This window comes from Meles meles, chromosome 13, assembly GCF_922984935.1.
Source record: "Meles meles chromosome 13, mMelMel3.1 paternal haplotype, whole genome shotgun sequence".
Lineage (NCBI taxonomy): Eukaryota > Metazoa > Chordata > Mammalia > Carnivora > Mustelidae > Meles > Meles meles.
This window is the reverse complement of record NC_060078.1, coordinates 71,987,452-72,006,609: the sequence shown is the minus strand read 5'-3', so window position 1 is coordinate 72,006,609 and position 19,158 is coordinate 71,987,452. Positions and strand designations below refer to the sequence as shown.

Below are 19,158 nucleotides of genomic sequence, written 5' to 3'. Positions count from 1 at the left end.
GAGACCCCCCACACTGTAATGGAATTTTCGTGGTTTGGGAGATCTATGTCAAAGTCGACCTTTATATTTTCTTTTTTTTTTTTAAAGATTTTTATTTATTTCCGTGACACAGAGAGATCACAAGTAGGCAGAGAGGCAGGCAGAGAGAGAGAGGAGGAAGCAGGCTCCCTGCCGAGCAGAGAGCCTGATGCGGGACTCGATCCCAGGACCCTGAGATCATGACCTGAGCCGAAGGCAGAGGCTTAACCCACTGAGCCACCCAGGCGCCCAACCTTTATATTTTCTATGAAGAAAGGATTTAGGGGAATGAATAGAATAACATCTTGAATGAAATACGGCTCTTTTAAAATGTAGTTGGATAGAGGATGGAGGCAGAGAATAGGAAGTATTTGGCATTCACGCTACTACTCCATCGTGAAGTGCTTGGGAGCTCCACACCCTGTGTCCATCCCGCCCCCAGCTCTAGTGCATGGCGCCCAAGGAGGAGGCAGAGGAGTTGCTGGCTCAGGCAGGGTAGAGTAGGGTTTCGAGCTGGCAAAGGGAAAAGTAGCACTTTCAGAACACATGGCCCTCGTCACCAGAAATGAGCAGGTGCAACCCAGGTGCCAGCCGTGCATTGCCTCCACATCACCGTGCGAGTTCAGAAAGGCTCCTCACAGCCCATGATGGGTTGACCAGCTGGCCAAATGCCAGAGCCAAAACCCCATGCCTGCCCTGAACAAGAGAAGGGAGAACCACCACCCACCCTCTGAGGCTCCTGGCCCCCAATGATGGTTCTTCTGTTACTCAAAACCAAATTGAAAACATTGATCACATTTGCTGCGCATGCCTCCCTCTCTTGCTGGCATGAATTGATTAAAACACCCACACGAACAGTAGCCCTGCAGAGATGTTCAGCCTACTGACAGAAAAGAAGAAAACATTGTTTGCATTTTAGCCCTACACCCACCGTTGGGCAGAGTTTTAAGTATTACCTATTCTGCTAAGTGTTTGGCGATGTGAACCAACAGGCAGATGGAGGGTCAATGAAATGAACTTGTGGTAACATAAAATGTTACCTGCTGTTTTCAGAAAGTTCAGGGAAGTAGTTGCCCCCCCATCCCTGTTCATCTTGCTAAAATACTGTTCTGTTTTCACCCTTATTTGACACCTCCACACTCGGTTCCCTCCTTCTCCATGCTGTTTACAACCCAGGCAGCTCCTGTTAATTTTTTTTTTTTTTAAGATTCAAGCTTTTAAAACACGCCTGTTTCTAATCTCACAGCTTTTATGTAACACTGCTGGGACATACATGTTCTTACTTACCCAGTTCACGGTCAGTGTTTTGCAGACAACGAGTTCAAGAGCGTACCATCGAAAGGCATAGGGCTGACGTTGGCCATGCCTCAGGGATGGCACAGCAGGCAAGGGTCGGTGGGGCCCTGAGTGGGGCATGTTTTCAATAATTGATCGTTGAGAAGAAAGTAATTAATCTCTTCCACCGGCAGCTCTCTCTCCTTTTTTTTTTTTTTTAAAGATTTTATTTATTTATTTGACAGAGAGAGATCACAATAGACAGAGAGGCAGGCAGAGAGAGAGAGAGGGAAGCAGGCTCCCTGCCGAGCAGAGAGCCCGATGCGGGACTCGATCCCAGGACCCCGAGATCATGACCTGAGCCGAAGGCAGCGGCTTAACCCACTGAGCCACCCAGGCGCCCCTCTCTCTCCTTTTTTAATGAAAGGCATCTGTGCTTTCTCCTGGGCATACATTGACGATCACCTAGAGCAAAGACAAATGGCGCACCCGAAGTCAAAAACCTAAATATATCCTACAGAAGTTTGACGCCACCCATGGAGATTTTGTCGTCATTTAGATGAGAAAGTTTTGCTTTGTGCCTCCAGTTCCAAGTGTTTGCTAAGCTGTAAATATGAAACTGACCAAAGGTTCCTTAAACCTTTAGCTATTTTTGGTTAAAGAGAGTAACCCCTTTGTCCAAGTGTAATTTTCAAAAGTTAAATATAGGACACACAAATACAGAATGAGCATGTATCAAAGATTGATTTAATACATTAATGAGGGAGCCAGCAGGCTGGCAAAGCTGGTTCACAGGAGAACCGAAAGAACAGATTATAAAGGCATTCAAGAAGGAACGTCAGGGTAGGATGTCAGGGTCAGGTGTAAACTGATTAGCAGTCCGGTAGGACAACAAAACCCGACAGAAATCATTTACATCTCTACTGGGCAGAAATCTGTAAGTTACCGTTAACGTTAAAGGCTGGGCCTTCAAGCCATAATAAAGAGCTTGTCCAGGGCGCCTGGGTGGCTCAGTGGGTTAAGCCGCTGCCTTCGGCTCAGGTCATGATCTCGGGGTCCTGGGATCGAGTCCCGCATCGGGCTCTCTGCTCGGCAGGGAGCCTACTTCCCTCTCTCTCTCTCTCTCTGCCTGCCTCTCTGCCTACTTGTGATCTCTCTCTCTCTCGCTGTCAAATAAATAAATAAAATCTTTAAAAAAAAAAAAAAAGAGCTTGTCCAACACTACACCACTGCCTTGGGTAATGAAATAATCCTTGGGTGAGCCGTTAATACGCGGCAGGACGCTGGAAGAAGATGCTTCTTATGGGAGGAGTGGTCAGATTCGTAGAGACGGAAGTAGAATGGTGCTTGCCCAGGGGCTGAGGGAGGGAGAATGGGGCATTAGTGTTGAATGGGAACAGTTTCAGTTTTGCAGGATGAAGAATGTTCTGGTAGGTAGTTGCACAATAATGCAGATACTAAGTAGCACTGAACTGTACACTGAAAAATGATTAAGACGGCAACTTTCACGTTAGGGGTATTTTACCACAATTTGAAGCAAGTAAACGCGCTGACACATGAGTGTGTGAAGAAAAAGTTAACAATTCTTGTCCTCCTGAGATAACTAACTTAGGAGTCCTGTGTTTGTGTTAACTTTTCCTTATTCATAAAAAGTACTCAGACCTTCTTTTAAAAGGCGATTATTAACATTCTTTACTCTGTGACATTTGTTGTTTTCACTTATGGATCTATCAAGGATGAGCCTCTGGGTTATAGATATTGGTCTAACTCATTCTCTTTAGTACCAGCTCCATAGAATGGTCGGGCCATAATTTATTCAACTGCTGCCCTACTGATGGAAATTCAGTCGTTTCCAGTTGTGTTTTGTTCTGTTTTTGCCAGAATAAGCATATTATAATACAGGTGGAAGGCTGGGATCTCAGTGGTGACGGCAAGGAGGCAGAGGAGGGAATTGGTCAAAGGAATGTTTTGTTGGGAAATGGATTGGTTTTAGGGGCTCATTGAAAATTTGGGTGCAAGAGCAGAGAATGAATAGTGCTGGCATGTTACTGAAGGAGGGAAGAGAAGAAGAACAAGGTTATGGACAGATGGCATAGAAGCAAGAGGATAGGGTTTGATTTTAAAATTCCAGGCTTGGGTGCCTGGGCGGCTCAGTCAGTCAGCGACCGACTCTTAGTTTTGGCTCGGGTCATGATCTCAGCGTCATGAGATCAAGCCCCTTGTTGGGCTCTGTGCTGAGCCTGGAGCCTGCTTGAAATTCTCTCTCTCCCTCTCCCTCTTCCCCAACTCAGTATGCTCTCGCTCACTCTAAAAAAATACAATACAGTACAATACCAGGCTTAAGATAGGCATGTTATCTGTGTCCACTGGGCAGCAAAAAATCAGGGCCTAAGGCTTGGGGAAGACATCACAGATGGAGACATTGATCATAGTTGGTCATAGACAAAGTCATATTTGAGGCTATGGGAGTAAGTGAGATGTGCTCCCAGGGCAGCTTTATTCTGGAGGAAGGAGGTAGCGTTCATGGCAGTTACTTGTGTTTACGAGTCTGGCTAGGGATACGGAGACGCTGTGATCTGAGAGTGGGGAGAAATGGTGAGTAAGGAACTTTAATGGGCCCTGCCTCCAAGAAGGTCTTCAAATGTGGGTTTCCTTGTATGTCAACCAGCAAAAACAATGGCACAGTTTGATAAGCCGATTTGGGCCACTACTGACTAGGCCGAACGAACTCTCCGAGGGGCAGAGTTCAGCTGTAGTTCGACAACTCTCAACAGAAGTTACAAGGTCGTTTTATGATTTTTTTAAAAGATTTTATTTATTTATTTGACAGACAGAGATCACAAGCAGGCAGAGAGGCAGGCAGAGAGAGAGAGGAAGGGAAGCAGGCTCCCTGCTGAGCAGAGAGCCTGATGCGGGGCTCAATTTCAGGACCCTGGGATCATGACCTGAGCCGAAGGCAGAGGCTCTAACCCACTGAGCCACCAAGGTGCCCCTGCAAGGTAATTTTAAAGACTATTCAGTGTGTATAAGCCAGCACTTAAAGGAGTGTATACGTCAATGTCACCATCTCGAGTGAAGCAGAACATCGCACAGAGGTACCCACGGAAGCAGCAAATACAGGGAATCTCTAAAACATATACGTGAGCTCTGACGCTGTCCCCACGATCTTCATTAGCTTACAGATGACCCTGCTGCCACCTGATCTTTTTATAAAGGATCTGTGAATGTTTAAACATACCCAACGTGATTGGAGGGAGAAAAAAGGCAATTACTGATAATCCAAATAACATCATTTTGTTCCTTCTCATGGCTTTGAGAAATACCCATGTTTGGAAAAGCAACAGAGTCATCAGAACTGCTGATGTCACTGAGGAGTGATATCCCAGGGAGCCTGCCAGGTTTGATGCTGGATTCAACTTAATTCGCACGCTGTGTTCTTAGTCATACCCTAGATGCCATGGTTAAAGTTTCCTGAAGAAGAATCCAAAGACATAAAGATGAGGGCTCTCACCAGAACGTGCTTTGTCATCTTGTGGGGAAATAAGATACGTTCTCTGAGGTATTCTGTGACCCGCCCCCCACACCCCAGGATGGTGTTTGTTGCTGTTGAAGGAATTTGCTAGTCCGATTGCGCTCGGTCCATACCTGAGTTCCCCCGACCAAGAAGCAGGTGTGTGCACAGCGGGGAATGCGGGCAGGTTAGAGGAGGCAGCAGGTGGTGGACGAGCTGTTTTCCAGGTAATGTGATCGGAGTCGTATTTATAGGGTGGTCATTTTCAGGCGTGGTGGACTCGGGCCATCGTCTTGGGTTACTTGATTATAAACTGCGAAGAAGAAGGTCATCGCTGTGGAGTGTTGATGTAAACAAAGGCTGGTGAGTCCACAGTGAAAGGCTTATTTGTAGGTTTGGTTTCACCTTCAATACCCCTAGTGGCTTGCAGTAGGGAAGACTGCCAGCAACGGGTGGGAGACTTGGCAAAGTCTCAGTCACTACCTTACTGTGCTGGGCGCCCCGTCATCCGAAGGCATTGATGAGTCACAGAAACTAACCAGAGGAACACGAGAGATGTTCCACGAGGATCCTTAGGAAAGCAAGTTAGTAGTGGAGTTCAACTTCCCCCTGCCCACTGGGGTCCTGTTCCAGCTGCTTGCAGGAAGAATCAGGAAGAATCCAGAATTCTTTGTCCGAGGCCCTTAGTTATATAAGAGTCACCCAAGCTTGGGCATCGAGAGGTCAAGACTGGAGGTTCCCAGCTGCCGTGCTGGTTGCCAGTCCTTTGGCAGTGGAAATGCTTTATTCTCAGGGTCTGCCTTAGGCTTTATTTTTGGACAAGTCGCTGTGCCCTCCTCCAGTCTTGTCTGAACATGTAGGCCACGCCCAAGCCCCTGACAGCCTGGGACCTTGCACTATCTCCATAACCCACATCTGCACAGTTTCGAAAGAGACACCAAAATCCAGACACAGCAAGGCATTCCCTTTGGCATGTACTGAGGTCCGGAATGACAGTTTTATCTTGGACACATTCCCTTTTCCTTCCTCTTTTGTCTGTTCATTTTTATCTCTCCCTATACTACTATATAAATAATTGGCTTATCCTATTTGCTGCCCATGGAGAAAATGAAACGTCTGAGTTTTTCATAGCTGTGGGGAAGTGTTTCCAGAGCAGGAACAAATGGACATTGGACATTTCAGCTACTGCTTTTGGTATCGTGGGAATTTATTACTCAGCTCAGTAACAGTCCTGGCCCAAACCAAGCAGTTGTGTGGGCAAGCCTTGGATACCTTTCCTAAATCACACTGCCAGGAATACCTTTGTTCCTAATTGAGACAGCATGAACCAAGGGCATCTTTCCATCAAAGACTGATTATCTCTGAATCTTAGACATACCACAAAAGTCATTGAGCCCCAGCCAGTGCATTTTACTTGTATGAGCTATTGCCTGCTCCCAAAAGGAGGGAAACAGAAGGGGAGGGAGGCAAGAGAGCACTCCCAGCCCAACAATAAATAGCTCTTTGTACCAGTCCCCTCCCCTAACCCCCAGCCACTGACATCAGGGGGTAAGTTCCCAGCAGGCAGGGGCGGGCAGTGGCTGACCAGCAGCTTCGGCAGATGCTGACCAAGTACGAACTTGTCTTTCCACAGTGTGTGGCTGTGACCTGGCACAAGGGGGCTTCTTCATAAAGAACGGGGAGTATCTCTGCACCCTGGACTACCAGAGGATGTATGGGACACGCTGCCACGGCTGCGGGGAGTTCGTGGAAGGAGAGGTGGTCACCGCCCTGGGCAAGACCTATCATCCCAACTGCTTTGCCTGCACCATCTGCAAGTAAGTGGCGGCTTCCCAGACCGAGGAGCGCCGGGTTCTGCTCTTACAGTCTGGGATGTACACCTTTTGTCTTGAGTTGTACTGTCTTGAAATAATCTTTTTCTGAGGCACCCTTAGATTTAAAAACAAATATTCCTCTTGTTTTATCAGTCCTCATCAAAAAGTAATTTACTTGGGAAACTTTACACACAAGGTCTTCTCCCAAATAATCGGACTGATTTGAAGTACCTTGAAACCAAGTGTGAAAGCAGCTCTGGGTCTTGAAACATTTTGAGCAATGAAAATGTTAGGAAATGGCATAACCTTAGGAAATTCTTGGAAAGATGAAGCTTCTTTGGAAGTGTACGTTCATATGTGTGTGTTTAAAAATAGTCTCATTTACTCTGTAGCAGACCTGGGCAGACCCTGCCCCATGGCCCAAATTTACCCCAATATATGTCTTTGTAAATAAAGTTTTATTGGGACAAATAAAGTTTTATTGGGACACATTTTGTTTGTTCACACGTGGCTGCTTGTGGCTGTTTTTGAGCTACAGTGGCAGAGCTGAGCAGTCATGGCAGACACCGTACCATCCACAAAGTCTAAAAACTTACTTCCGGTCTGAACTCTCAGGGGGAAAAGTTGACCCACCTCTGCTCTCTAGGCTTCTATCCTCCAGCAAGGTCAGATCTTCACTGCACAAACCGGCTTGGTTAACATGACCAGTCCGGGGGAAGAAGGGGAAAGTATGTGAAGGGTGCGTAGGGAAATGTGGTGGTTTCACCATTGCTGTTTCGAATGCTGCACATTATAGAACTGAAGATGACTTTGCTCCCACAACGAGGAGAGTCACCAACAAGGGTCAGCGGCTTTACTGACCTGTCCTCATCGGGCAGTCCCCTTCCTTTCCGTGTTTGATGGCTGTGTGCTCCATTTTGCTGCGATTTTGTAAAGATGACAGTTCAGAGAAGGTGTTTTGCTTTGTTTTTCAGCATTTTATGTTTCCAGGCCAGAGAGATGTAAACTCTAGAAAGGTAAACTTCATTTTATCTAATTAGCTAACAAGGTAGTACTGACAGATGAACCATATAAGATCTAGATGAAGTATTCATGGTAAAATTATTGTAATAATATTTTATAGTTAATAGCCCATTTCTCAATTATATCTTTTTATTTTTTTAAATTACATCTTTATAAATCCCAACTTTAAAATGCTGGATTATTGAGCTGAAAATTTGTGTGTACTTAATCCAAAGTAAAGTTTCCTCTTGACCGCTCCCTTTACACTGTCTGCTGGCGTTCAAGAATCCCAAGTTCTAGTCCTGCTTTGCTGGATGGTATGAATTAACTTTTGCTTCATCTGTAAGATAGGAGGCTGTGGACCAGAGCCGAGTGATTCCCCAAACCGGGATGAGCAGTGGGCCCCTCCCCTGGGGAGGGTCTCTTTACAAATACCTGTTTCTAGCATTTTCCCCCAAACTCTCCTGCTGATCTGGTAGTTTCTAGAGGATTCCCAAGTATGGGGCTACTCAGCCAGGTTGGAAGGCCCTGGCCCAGATAAACTCTAAGAGCCCACCTGATCCTGACCTTGAGAGATCATCGTTTTAAAGTTGGTGATGAAGGACAAGCCTCTGTTAGTGATAGTCCTGTCCCCGGCCATTTAGGTCAGCAAAGAGGTGTTCACTGTTGCTACTAGCGTGCCGTGGCAGCTGCTGCTGGCTGACAGTATCCAGCCTCAAGTGGAGGCCTCCTCTCTGGGTGACAAGCTGCATTCTGGTTGAATCTACTTTAACCCTCTTAGCAATTCGGTGAAGTCAGCCAGGAATTAGTGGCCCTAATTATGAGTGACTCTGAGTCTCAGAGTTTAAGGGACTTTCCCCAGGCTAACACGGCAAGGCTTATAAGATTTGAACTCAGGGTTCCTGACCCCAAATCCAGTTCGCTGGATCACACACATTCATTCACACAAATGGCAGAGGGGAGTGAAGCTGTGTGGGCAGAGGACACAGTGGGCCGCCGGCAGAAAGAACCGAAGAGGGTCATTTATAAAATCACACAAGCCAGCGTTCCAGTGACCCAAGAACTGGTCTCTGGTTTATCCCCTGGTGGATCCAGGTGGGATTCGAGGCTAAACCTACAGGCGTGGCTCAGAGGCCAGAGGAGCCTAGCGTGCCTTGCAGGGTCTACACCTGAGAGTTGGGGTCTCCTTAAATGCTGTGCCCCAGGTGCCCCACGTGCTCACCAGCCTCGACCTAGTCCTGGCCCTGATCAGATGCAAAAAGCCCATGCCTGTGCTTCTGGCCCCCTAACTCCTGATGCCCCCTCACGGAGCAGATTAGGGGCTCGTTCGGGGTTCATGGATGAAGCAATTGGCCCACTGGCATCCACCAGACTGCGAGTTTTGACTGTTAAAGGTTGAGAAGCCCTGCACTGGTGGATGCCGTCTGCACCTGCCTGGGGGCCGGTCTCCGGAGCTGGTCCATCCAGGCTGGGCGCTTAACCTCTCTGGGCCTTATCTGAACAATGGAAAGTGACACAACCCCCGTGAGAGGAGAAGAGACCGCCTCAGCTCAGCCCTTGGGAAAGGAGGGGGCGGGGGAGAGTAAGAGCTCCTCACTCTCCTTGAGGACCAGCGCGAAGCACATCTGTGGGGTTGTTTTAAGTCCAAATTGACTACCGTGCGTGTGTTGCGGTTAATTACCAACCGTTAAGCAGCCGAAGGGCCCCTTAAAGGAGGGATGGCAGCTGTGAAGTGAGGCTCCTGTCAAGGAGGTAGTGTTTGTTCTTAAGTAATCGCTTCTGACTCAGATGTGTGGGGATGTTTTGCTTGCGAGTTCTGCATTTCCTGACAGAATCACACACGTTTGAAGGCTCACGTTAACGAAGGGTCTTGGCAAATCGCCAAAGACAAGGAAGCAGGCTTGGAAATTGTCATATGCGTCGTTGTTGATGACTTTTCTTCTCGAAAGGCTACCTGCCCCCTGAACTAGCAGGAGAAGAGACAGGTAACAGGCATGCAGAAGCAGTATTTTTGCAAACTCTGTTATTGACGAATAACACAAAAGGAAACCATCTCTTTGAAAAGAAGCTAATGGTTTTTTTTTTTTTTTTTTTTTTTTGAAGCTAATGGTTTTCTTTTAAGTGTTTAGAAGCTAATCGTTTTAAAACAGGTCGTTACAGCACTGTTCTGGCTCTCCACCAGGAACTGGGTCTCCAGCCCTGAAACAGCTCGCTCACCCAGTCAGATGTCTGGGGCAAAGTCTGCCTAGGCGCAGAAACACCACGTAGGACTAGGGAAGTGAAAGAGTTAATGCTTGACCTGTAACCAGTTCTCCTGGGGAGGGGCCTTAAGGCTCCATAGGAATTTATGGCATTTAAAATATTTCTTCTTGAAGGATTTTCCATTTGGAAAATGGAAATTTTTTCCGTGTGTACCTGGCTAGGTGACTTGTTGGAACAATCCCTCCACTAACGAGTAGAGGTAAATCATCCCATTTACTGTCTGGTTGCTGGGAGAAGCAGTGCCTTCTCCCTTCTCAAAACGAGGCATGTTTATTCGCTTGGACTATATCCAGCTGGCTGGCTTGGTTAAGACGGCATTTCAGACATTCTGGCCGGTGCTCCTCAAAGAAATGGATTGGCACTGGGGGCCAGCAAGCAGAAGGAGTAAGGAAAAGAAATTAAATTGCTGGAATAACCTGGAGGGCAATGTCTTTCTGTCTCCAGGCGCCCATTTCCACCCGGAGACCGAGTCACGTTCAATGGGAGAGACTGCCTTTGTCAACTGTGTGCACAGCCAATGTCGTCCAGCCCCAAAGAAGCCTCCTGCTCCGGCAGTAAGTGTCCCAGCCACCCGTCGACATGAGTTGCTCATAGCTCAAAGGTAGCTTAGGCAAGTGCCTTCCTTTCTGTGAAGCTGGTAGTGGATGCTGAGCATAGTCGTGTCCAAGGCCACTTGCGACTGTAAAATGTGAATCCTTCGCTAAAACCCGTGCAGTGAGAAGCATCTCCCTTATGTCAAAAAGGCGTAAATAGAATTGGACATCAAACTGCATTTTGAGAGTAAATGAAGGAAAAGGAAGGATAACACTTTGAGAAATGCCCATTCCCTAGTCATGGTGGTTGAGATGTGCAGACATTTATTTGGTGGAGAAGGAATTGATAGCTCTGTGTATTAAAAAAGCTGTCCCCCTTGGGACACCTGGGTGGCTCCGTCGGTTAAGCATCTGCCTTCAGCTTGGATCATGATCCCGAGGTCCTGGGATCAAGTCCTACATCGGGCTCCCTGCTCAGTGGGGAACCTGCTTCTCCGTCTGCCTGCTCTGCCTGCTGCTTTCTCTCTGACAAATAAATAAATAAAATCTTAAAAAAAAAAAAAGCTATCCCCACTGTGCCTAGGGCAAAGGCGATGATTTATGCTTACCCTTAACTCTTTATGTCTGTTATCCTTAAATATTTATTCACTTGGAGGGTTTCCAACACTGATTTATTGCACCGATAATTTGCTGAGCACCTACGATGTGTGATGTTGTTCCCGCTGGAGATGCAGGCGTGATCAAAAAGTCAGCACCCTTGGAGGCTTACTTTCTAGCAGGAACAGGCAGACCATAAAAGCATACACCAAAATATCTAATATCTAAATTAAAGTAGGAAGAAAATGCAGGGTAGAGGGGCAGCATTTATAAGGGGCAGTCAGGGGAAGGGTCACCATCTCTCAAAGGTGACCCTTAAGGAGAATCTGAAGAAAGTGTGGGAACAAGATACATGGGATTTGTAGTTCCTTATGACGAGGTCTTGTCTGACGTGTGGGAATCCGGAGGACACTAACTTGCTCCCAGACCTTCCCCTGCTGACTTCCCTCAGAGAGTCAGTAGCACTGTTTGTCCTAGTAAGTAACACTGGGTAAGTCAGTTAACTTTTAAGTGATATGTAGTCTGATCGCTGGCACCAAACAGTGAAGCTCTACTTCCGTTCCCTTCCTGGGGGCATTAGGAAGTAGACCAGAGGTTTGCCTTGGTTTCTGCGGATATCGCCAATCTTTGGGAGATCTGCGCCAAATTCCATTAATGCCCTCCAGTCTCAGTACATAAGAATGAAATAAGCCCCTTCTGCTCTAGAGGAATTCTGGGCAATCCATAGCAGTGAGTCCAAACCTTTCTGTTAAAGAAGAAGAATCCTGATACCTTTTTTTCAAAAAGAATGTTCTGACCAAAGCATTTGCATAGAAATTGGATTTGACCGTTGGGAGAAAAGAAGAAAAGAGATGTATTCGTGCACGCGGCTGGATCCTTAGCATGTGAATTTCTATGTCCTATTGATAAATACTGGCAGCCTGAATAGGACAAGAGCTATAAGGCAAGGCCCAGTCCTAGACCATTGGAGGGCTTCACGCTTCTAACTACCCTGACCCCAAGCAGGTCACTGGCGAGGTGAGCCAGGGTGGGAATAGTCATCCCACTGTGTGGGACGGCCTACTTCGAAAGTACATTACCAAAAACTTTGGAGGAGGTTTTCAATCTAATTAAGAAAAAGGATTTTGTGAATCCCAGGAAAGAATGACAACTACTAATAGAGGGTCATGTCCAGAGGCCTGTAATTGAAATGACTATGTCCTCAAAATCTGCAGAGTCCTTTAGTCCAACTATCTTTTTTTTTTTAAGTCAACTCAACACCCAATGTGGGGCTTGAACTCACAACCCTGAGATCAAGAGTCACATGCTCTGCTGACAGCCAGCCCAGGGCCCCATACCCTTCTTGATAGGTGAGGTCATTAGGGCCCACGGGCATACGTAAGCTCACGGAAGCTGTCCCTTAATAAGACAGGATTAGAGGCAGGTCTTTTGAGTTTTGGGCTCTCTTTTATTTCATCTCATACTCTTCATTGTTTGGTTTAAGAATCAGAAGTAGGTTTTTTTTTTTTTTTAAGATTTATTTATTTATTTATTTGACAGAGAGAGAGAGATCACAAGTAGGCAGAGAGGCAGGCAGAGAGAGAGGAGGAAGCAGGCTCCCTGCGGAACAGAGAGCCCGATGTGGGGCTCGATCCCAGGACCCTGGGATCATGACCTGAGCCGAAGGCAGCGGCTTAATCCACTGAGCCACCCAGGCGCCCCCAGAAGTAGGTATTTTTAAAGGCTTCCTGTCCTATCTCCCATCCATTTCGGGGATGGGTTTTCTCCTCACATCATTACCAAAATGGTTATTCCAATTTCTATTAAACATGTTTGCTTTATGTGTATTTTCCATTTTATATGACATCCATGTGATACATACACATAAGGAAGAAACAAAAATTTTAAGTATAAATATGTGTCCTACCCAAACTCTTGATATCTTTAATGCTGGACGTGATAACAATTGCATGTGTGCATATTGTTGGACCCAGTCCTGTTTTCTTCTTGGGTGAGATCTCATTTCTATGCAACTGCTTCGGTCAGAACAGTTTTATTTTCAACAAGTCCTCGTCTATTTAGATCAGTACTCAAATAACATTTATGGGGCACGTGGGGTATTAAAAAGGAGCTCTTATATATGGATACCCGAGCTGGACAGGCACACAGATACTAGAGCAAGGGAATTCTTGGCAAGTTGCTGAAATTCACTAAAGCATAAATAGAAGACACTTGGTCGTTATTTGTGATTCTGTGAGAATCGCCTTATACATGAAAACTATCCTGATGTGACTTTGATTCTTGTTTTTTAAAGTCTGAAAGTTGGCAAATTACCCTAAATCGAAGCAGAAGAGGAAATGCCTCTTTGGTGCTGCTCATAGCGTCAATGAAATACATGAGAGTCCAGGTCCTCTTTCTCCTTTGGAATGTTCTTTCCAAAAACAAACTTGCTCTTCTCAGTGCAATTCTGTTTCACGTTGGGTGGCTGTTTCCTATTTTCACCGCCTAGGAGGTGAGACACAGTGTGAGAAGTGAAGGGTGGTCAACAGATCTAAGTCAATGATGCGATGAGAATTTGCACAAAACAGTGTCTGCTTGACCACACAGAACAGGCGTGGTTTCTACTGCAGCCGATAGGGAGCTACCCGGCTGTCCTCTGGTTGAGAAAGGACCCTCGGGGCATGCCTGTGATCTCATGGTGCTTCCTTCCACCTTACAATCATTCCTTTAACCTTTATATTTATTCTGTCTTCTTCTTCAAGCACTCATGTAGTATTCTCTGTGGGTCAGGTCTTGTATAACTGCTCCATGAATTTTAATTCGCTTAGTTCACATAACCACCCACTAGGTTGGTACTCTAACTATCTCCTTCTCATGGAAGAAGACACAAAGGGCCATAGAAGTTAATGTGTCCAAGATTATGCAGATGGTAAGCAGTGGAGCTGAGTTACAGACCTGGGCTGTCTGTCTGGCTCTAGATGCCGGACTGGCATCCCTGATGACTGTTTCAAAAGGTGGGCGTCACTGTCTGCAGAGCCTCGGGTGATGGCCTGACTTGTCAGCACATTTACCCGTGCGTCCTGCCTCCAAAGGCTGTGCACTTTCTACACACCACAGATGCCTTCCTTTTGTCGCCAGGTTTGAGGAATGGAAACCACGAGGAAGTTATTCCTAAAAACTACTTCCACTAAAGATGATCGCCCCTGAGTTAGTTAAAACTCTTGCTGCATCCAGTCTGATATAATTTGAATTCAATAAGCAATAAACATTCTATAACGTGGAAATAATAGTAAAAATCATCTCAAAGGGTTGTGATAAACATTAACTAAACTGCCTTTACTATTAAAAAAATCAATTGCCTATGTCCAGCTGATCCATACTTTAAAAATAAAAATTGATGTCCAGAAGACGTTAAGTCCAACCAGAAGGTCATGGGCACTCCTCTACAGCCCAGTTCATCTCCAGTCTTTGCCAGAGTTGAGCTGGATTCTATGGGATAGGAGCCCTGTGAGGGGAAAATAGGTGTGTGGCAACCTAGAATGTAGGGAATCGGGGTTTGGATTGTTGTTTTCTGCACGGCTTCTGTCTATTTCAGGCACCTGAGCAGGAGTGGGCTGCTGTCTACCATTACCCTTCCCATTTCAAAGGGTGTCTGACTAGTGTCTGATTGCGTGTGGGTTTGGTGGATTGACACAATGACCACCCACACACAAATACATCCAAACCCATCTTCCTCCCTCCGCCCCCTTGCACGGCATTGTCATTATTCCAACTGCAATTGGAACTCCTACAGGTATCAAGGCAAATGCTCGGCTTGGCCTGAATTTAAATCATTTCAGATAAAGAATCATGTGCATGCTTTCAAAGGGGAGGAAGAACTTTCCTACTATTTTATGTTTCTTTTTATAGTTGCAAGATAACTTTTATTTTATCTTTCTGTTCCCTCCCAAAAAATCATCTGCGGGTTGAGTGGGATTTGTCTGCTGAGACACCTAACAATGGGTGGGGTTGTGATGATCTGCCACTGGTGTGTGACTGCCCAGATCAGGCTTTGACTCTGCCACTTGCTGGCGTTCTCTTTGCCTTTCCAGCCTCCATTGTCTTATCCATAAAATGGGATGGTAATAATTACCCTGTAGGATTAAATGAGGACATATATGTAAATGCCGTATTCTTTTTTTTTTTTAAGATTTTATTTATTTATTTGACAGAGATCACAAGTAGGCAGAGAGGCAGGCGGGGGCGGGGAGGGGGCGGAGCAGGCTCCCTGCTGAGCAGAGAGCCGGATGTGGGGCTCCATCCCAGGACCTTGAGATCATGACCCAAGCCAAAGGCAGAGGCTTTAACCCACTGAGCCGCCCAGGCGCCCCTAAATGCCATATTGTTATTTAAAAAAAATAATAACTTACTGTTCAGGCATTATATTGGAGTGTTTGTTAGGACCATCACTACTTCCTGTGTCTCTGCTTTCTCGCTCTGCTGTTCATGATAGCTGTCTTTATCTGCTCCTTTGATATTTTCCACTAGTATAAAAACCAGTGAAGGCAGAACACATCCAGACATTCTAGTCCATGGATTGTTGGAGTTTGACTCATGGTGATGGGCCAGACCTGCTCCTCCTTTTTTAGACATTTTCTTCCTGTAGGAGAGGGTGTACGGGTTTCAGACAGGCTGTAGCCAGTTCTGATCCCAGTTCCACCATGCACAGCACTCAAGAACTCAATCTCTATCTCCATTTCTTTGCCTACAAAATGGGAAAAATAATAGTTCATCTTTCAGTGGGTTGTGATGGGGATTTGTATGGGTAATGTGTTTAAAAGATTCATGATGTCTAATAAACTCATCTGTACATTAGCCATTATTCTTCATGGAAGTTACAAGACTAGAACTTGAGCTTAGAGATACTTAGAACCAGAAGGGAACAAAAGAAGAAGGCATAACATGATGGTTAAGATGATGGCCTCTACATGTCGGAAAGCCTGGGTCAGAATCCTAATCCTCCCTCTTCCTAGCCCAGGAACCTTGGGCAAATTAATTTGATGTTCTAGAATCTTAGTGCCCTCATCTAAAAATGGGAAAATAACTACTTCGAAGGGTTATAATGCATGAGATACTGCAAGAGAGGACAGTCTAAATGTGGAGAGGGTTCATAAAAAAAGTGGTGCAGGGAAACATGAGTAAACCAAAGGCCTTATTGTTCTGTGTCCTGAGACATGAACCTGGAAAGACAGAGTGACAGGACGAGGGCTCGGGAGCCCTTGAGGAGTTTGGCAACCTGGAGCTCCTGAGGATAGCTTTTAACCTGGAGGATGACCAGATAAAAGCCATGTTCTAGAAAGATTGAGGTAGTAATGGGGGTATTCCTATGCAAAATCAGTGATTTGGGATCAGGGATCAGGGTTGGGGAGATCATTGATTATGGGTAGAGGAGAGAGAAAAAATGAAGAATGTGAATGTTCAAGAAAGACTATAGGATGTCATTCATTCATTCATTCATTCACTCATTCCACAAACATTTCTTTGAGTACCAGTGATATTCCAGCCACAATTCTTTATTCTAGTTAACGTAACTATATTGTATGCTTAACATAGCTGTGAGACAGTTGTCACAACTGAGACTACAACATCTGTACATAACCTATTGCATTTTAGTTGTGTACCTGTGTGCCCACCTCTACCACCAAGATAATGACCTCATTAATATAGGGACCCTATTTTCTCTCTCTTTCACAAAGTCGAGCACAGAAAGCCCTACATCAGCTTTCTGGAAATGGAATCAAAGCCATCTCTTTCTCTAAATGGGCTAATGACAGTCTTTTTAATGGGTGTAGGTGTTCACTGTAAAATAATACAAATATTACAGAAAAGTTCAAAAAGGAGATAAAAATCACCTGAAATCTCATCACCAAGAGAGCATCTCTATGAACATTTTGGTGAACATTCTTTTAGATTTTGATAAGTGCTATAGATGTGTACAACTTTACATAAATTCTTCTCATAGCATCCTGTTCATGTGTCTTTTCAAAAATCATTTACTGTTTTGAGGGTTGCACAAAGGACTGAAAGCCTTGAATTAGCTTAAGCCCCTTGGCAAGAAGGCCCATGCACAGGTGTCTTGCCCAGAGCTGTGCTTTGCGTTTCTAGTGAGGCAATGATTACCCTGTCTCATGTTAGTTCTCTGCATGCTCATCTCTCCTGCCAGACCATGAGCTACTTAATAACAAGGACTGTGTATATATTTTTTGGCTCTTATGACTCTCACCATGCACACAGCAAGTACACGGATGTTGGTTTAGCAAGTGAATTGATGCCATCCCTGATGGCCTCTGAGGGATTAAGTCTTAACTCCCAGGTCCAGGGAGTTCTGACTACTGTTTGAATGAATGAGTGAAGAAGAAGAATGAAGATGGCTGTTGTGGTTCTGGGAAATCATACAGGCACAGCTCAGGTGCATGTGTAGTTTGGGGAATTGGCATGTTTAAAAATCACCTTTATTTTCATATTTACCAGATTACTCCCTTATTCAGTAAAAGGGGAAGCAGTTATTGATTCCGGTAGATTTGGTGATGACAGTATCACAGATTGGTGTTTTGTTTTGTTTTAAAGGTTTTATTTATTTATTTATTTGACAGAGAGCGAGAGAGAGCAGCAGAGAGAGAGAGAGAGCAGCAGAGAGAGAGGGAGAAGCAGACTCCCCACTGAGCAGGGAGCCTGATGCGAGGCTCGATCCCAGGACCCCGGGATCATGACCTGAGCTAAAGGCAGACTGCCTGAGCGACCCAGGCACCCCATGTTTTCTTTTGTTTTAAGTAGAAGTGCCAAGAAAGATATTTCCCCAACTTGAAGTGTGAGGTTGGAGGGAGGGCTCACCTCTCTGGGCATCTCAGGTGTGAGCCCTGGCCTGGAGGGTCAGGGGTCTAACCTGGTGTGTCAGTTCCAGTCATGCGGTGCTGGCTGTGGAGGAGGGTGTGAGAGGGTTTGGATTTTTATGCTAGCCAGAGGGTCATTGCAGAGAAACATTAATATTCAGATTTTTTTCCAGACTGAAATCCATAACCATGATGAGTCAGACATAAAGATCCCAGAGTGACACATCTTTTTCACTTCACCAGAAACTCGATCATCTCAGTTATAAGAGAAGAAGAGAAGTTTCGGCTTTAATAGGGAATTGGTGTGATTTATGCAGATGAAAGTAAAAGAGAATACAAAAAGTGCCTTAGCGAATAGAGGGTTAATGATATTGTTTCACTAGATATGCCTCTTACATAGTAAGACCAACACCTTCTAACAACATATCAGTAAAACTAGGATTTTATTGATTGGACCAGCATTCTTCAATTGAATTTTAGTTTTTCAGTGGCAGTAAAAAGCTAATTGTATATATAAGGAGTTGTATGGCCCTATAGATTTTCTTGGAAGGATATTTTAGAAACTGTATTACTTGTAGTACTCATCTCCAGCAGGGAGGGAGAGAAGGAAATTATTTTTACTCTATGAAAAAAATTTTAACTGTGTATATATGAATTACCTATTTAAGACAAAAGTAGATTAAAAATAAAATAATGTAGGGCACCTGGGTGGCTCAGTCGGTTAAGCATCTGCCTTCAGCTCAGAGTCCTGGGATCGAGCCCTGCATGGGGCTCCCTGCTCAGTGGGGAGCCTGCTTCTCCCTTTCCCTCTGCCTGCAGCTCTCTCTGTCTGTCAAATAAACAAAATCTTTGAAAATAAATAAATAAAATAATGCTAACTTTACAAAATAAAACGAAAGGCCTATTCCAAACTAAAGGAATGCACTTTGCCCTTTCTGTGACCTTCAGTGTGTGCATATTAAGTGACTGGTCACATGATGAAAGTCCTGAAACAGACATTCTACCCCTTTTCTTCTTCCTGTCTCTGGGAGGGAGTAAATGAGCTGATGTCTGCTGATGAGTACAGAACCTGAGAAGCTGACCTCCAGCTCCTGTGATTTCCCATGAAGCAAGAGCTCATATATGCTGAGTGACCACAGCCAGTTAAAGATTTATCACAGAACTCTTCACTAGGTTAAAGTTCACAACCAAATTAGGGAAACCAGTACAAGCACAACCCTTCTTGGTACATTTTTCATTGAAGGGCAGTTCACATAACAAAACAAACCATTTTAATGTGAACATTCTAGTACATCCAC

At 45.2% G+C, this 19,158-nt stretch overlaps 1 protein-coding gene across 11 annotated transcripts in view; it reads left to right on the top strand.

The window, feature by feature from the left end:
• Window positions 1-19,158, top strand: part of ABLIM1 (actin binding LIM protein 1) — a 305,845-nt gene that overhangs the window by 163,518 nt on the left and 123,169 nt on the right. For all 11 annotated transcript variants that reach the window (XM_046027513.1, XM_046027510.1, XM_046027516.1 and 8 more), the window contains exons 3-4: window positions 6,438-6,621; window positions 10,327-10,436. In XM_046027513.1, coding sequence (XP_045883469.1) covers window positions 6,438-6,621; window positions 10,327-10,436 — 294 coding nt within the window. The remainder of the gene's footprint in view (window positions 1-6,437; window positions 6,622-10,326; window positions 10,437-19,158) is intronic.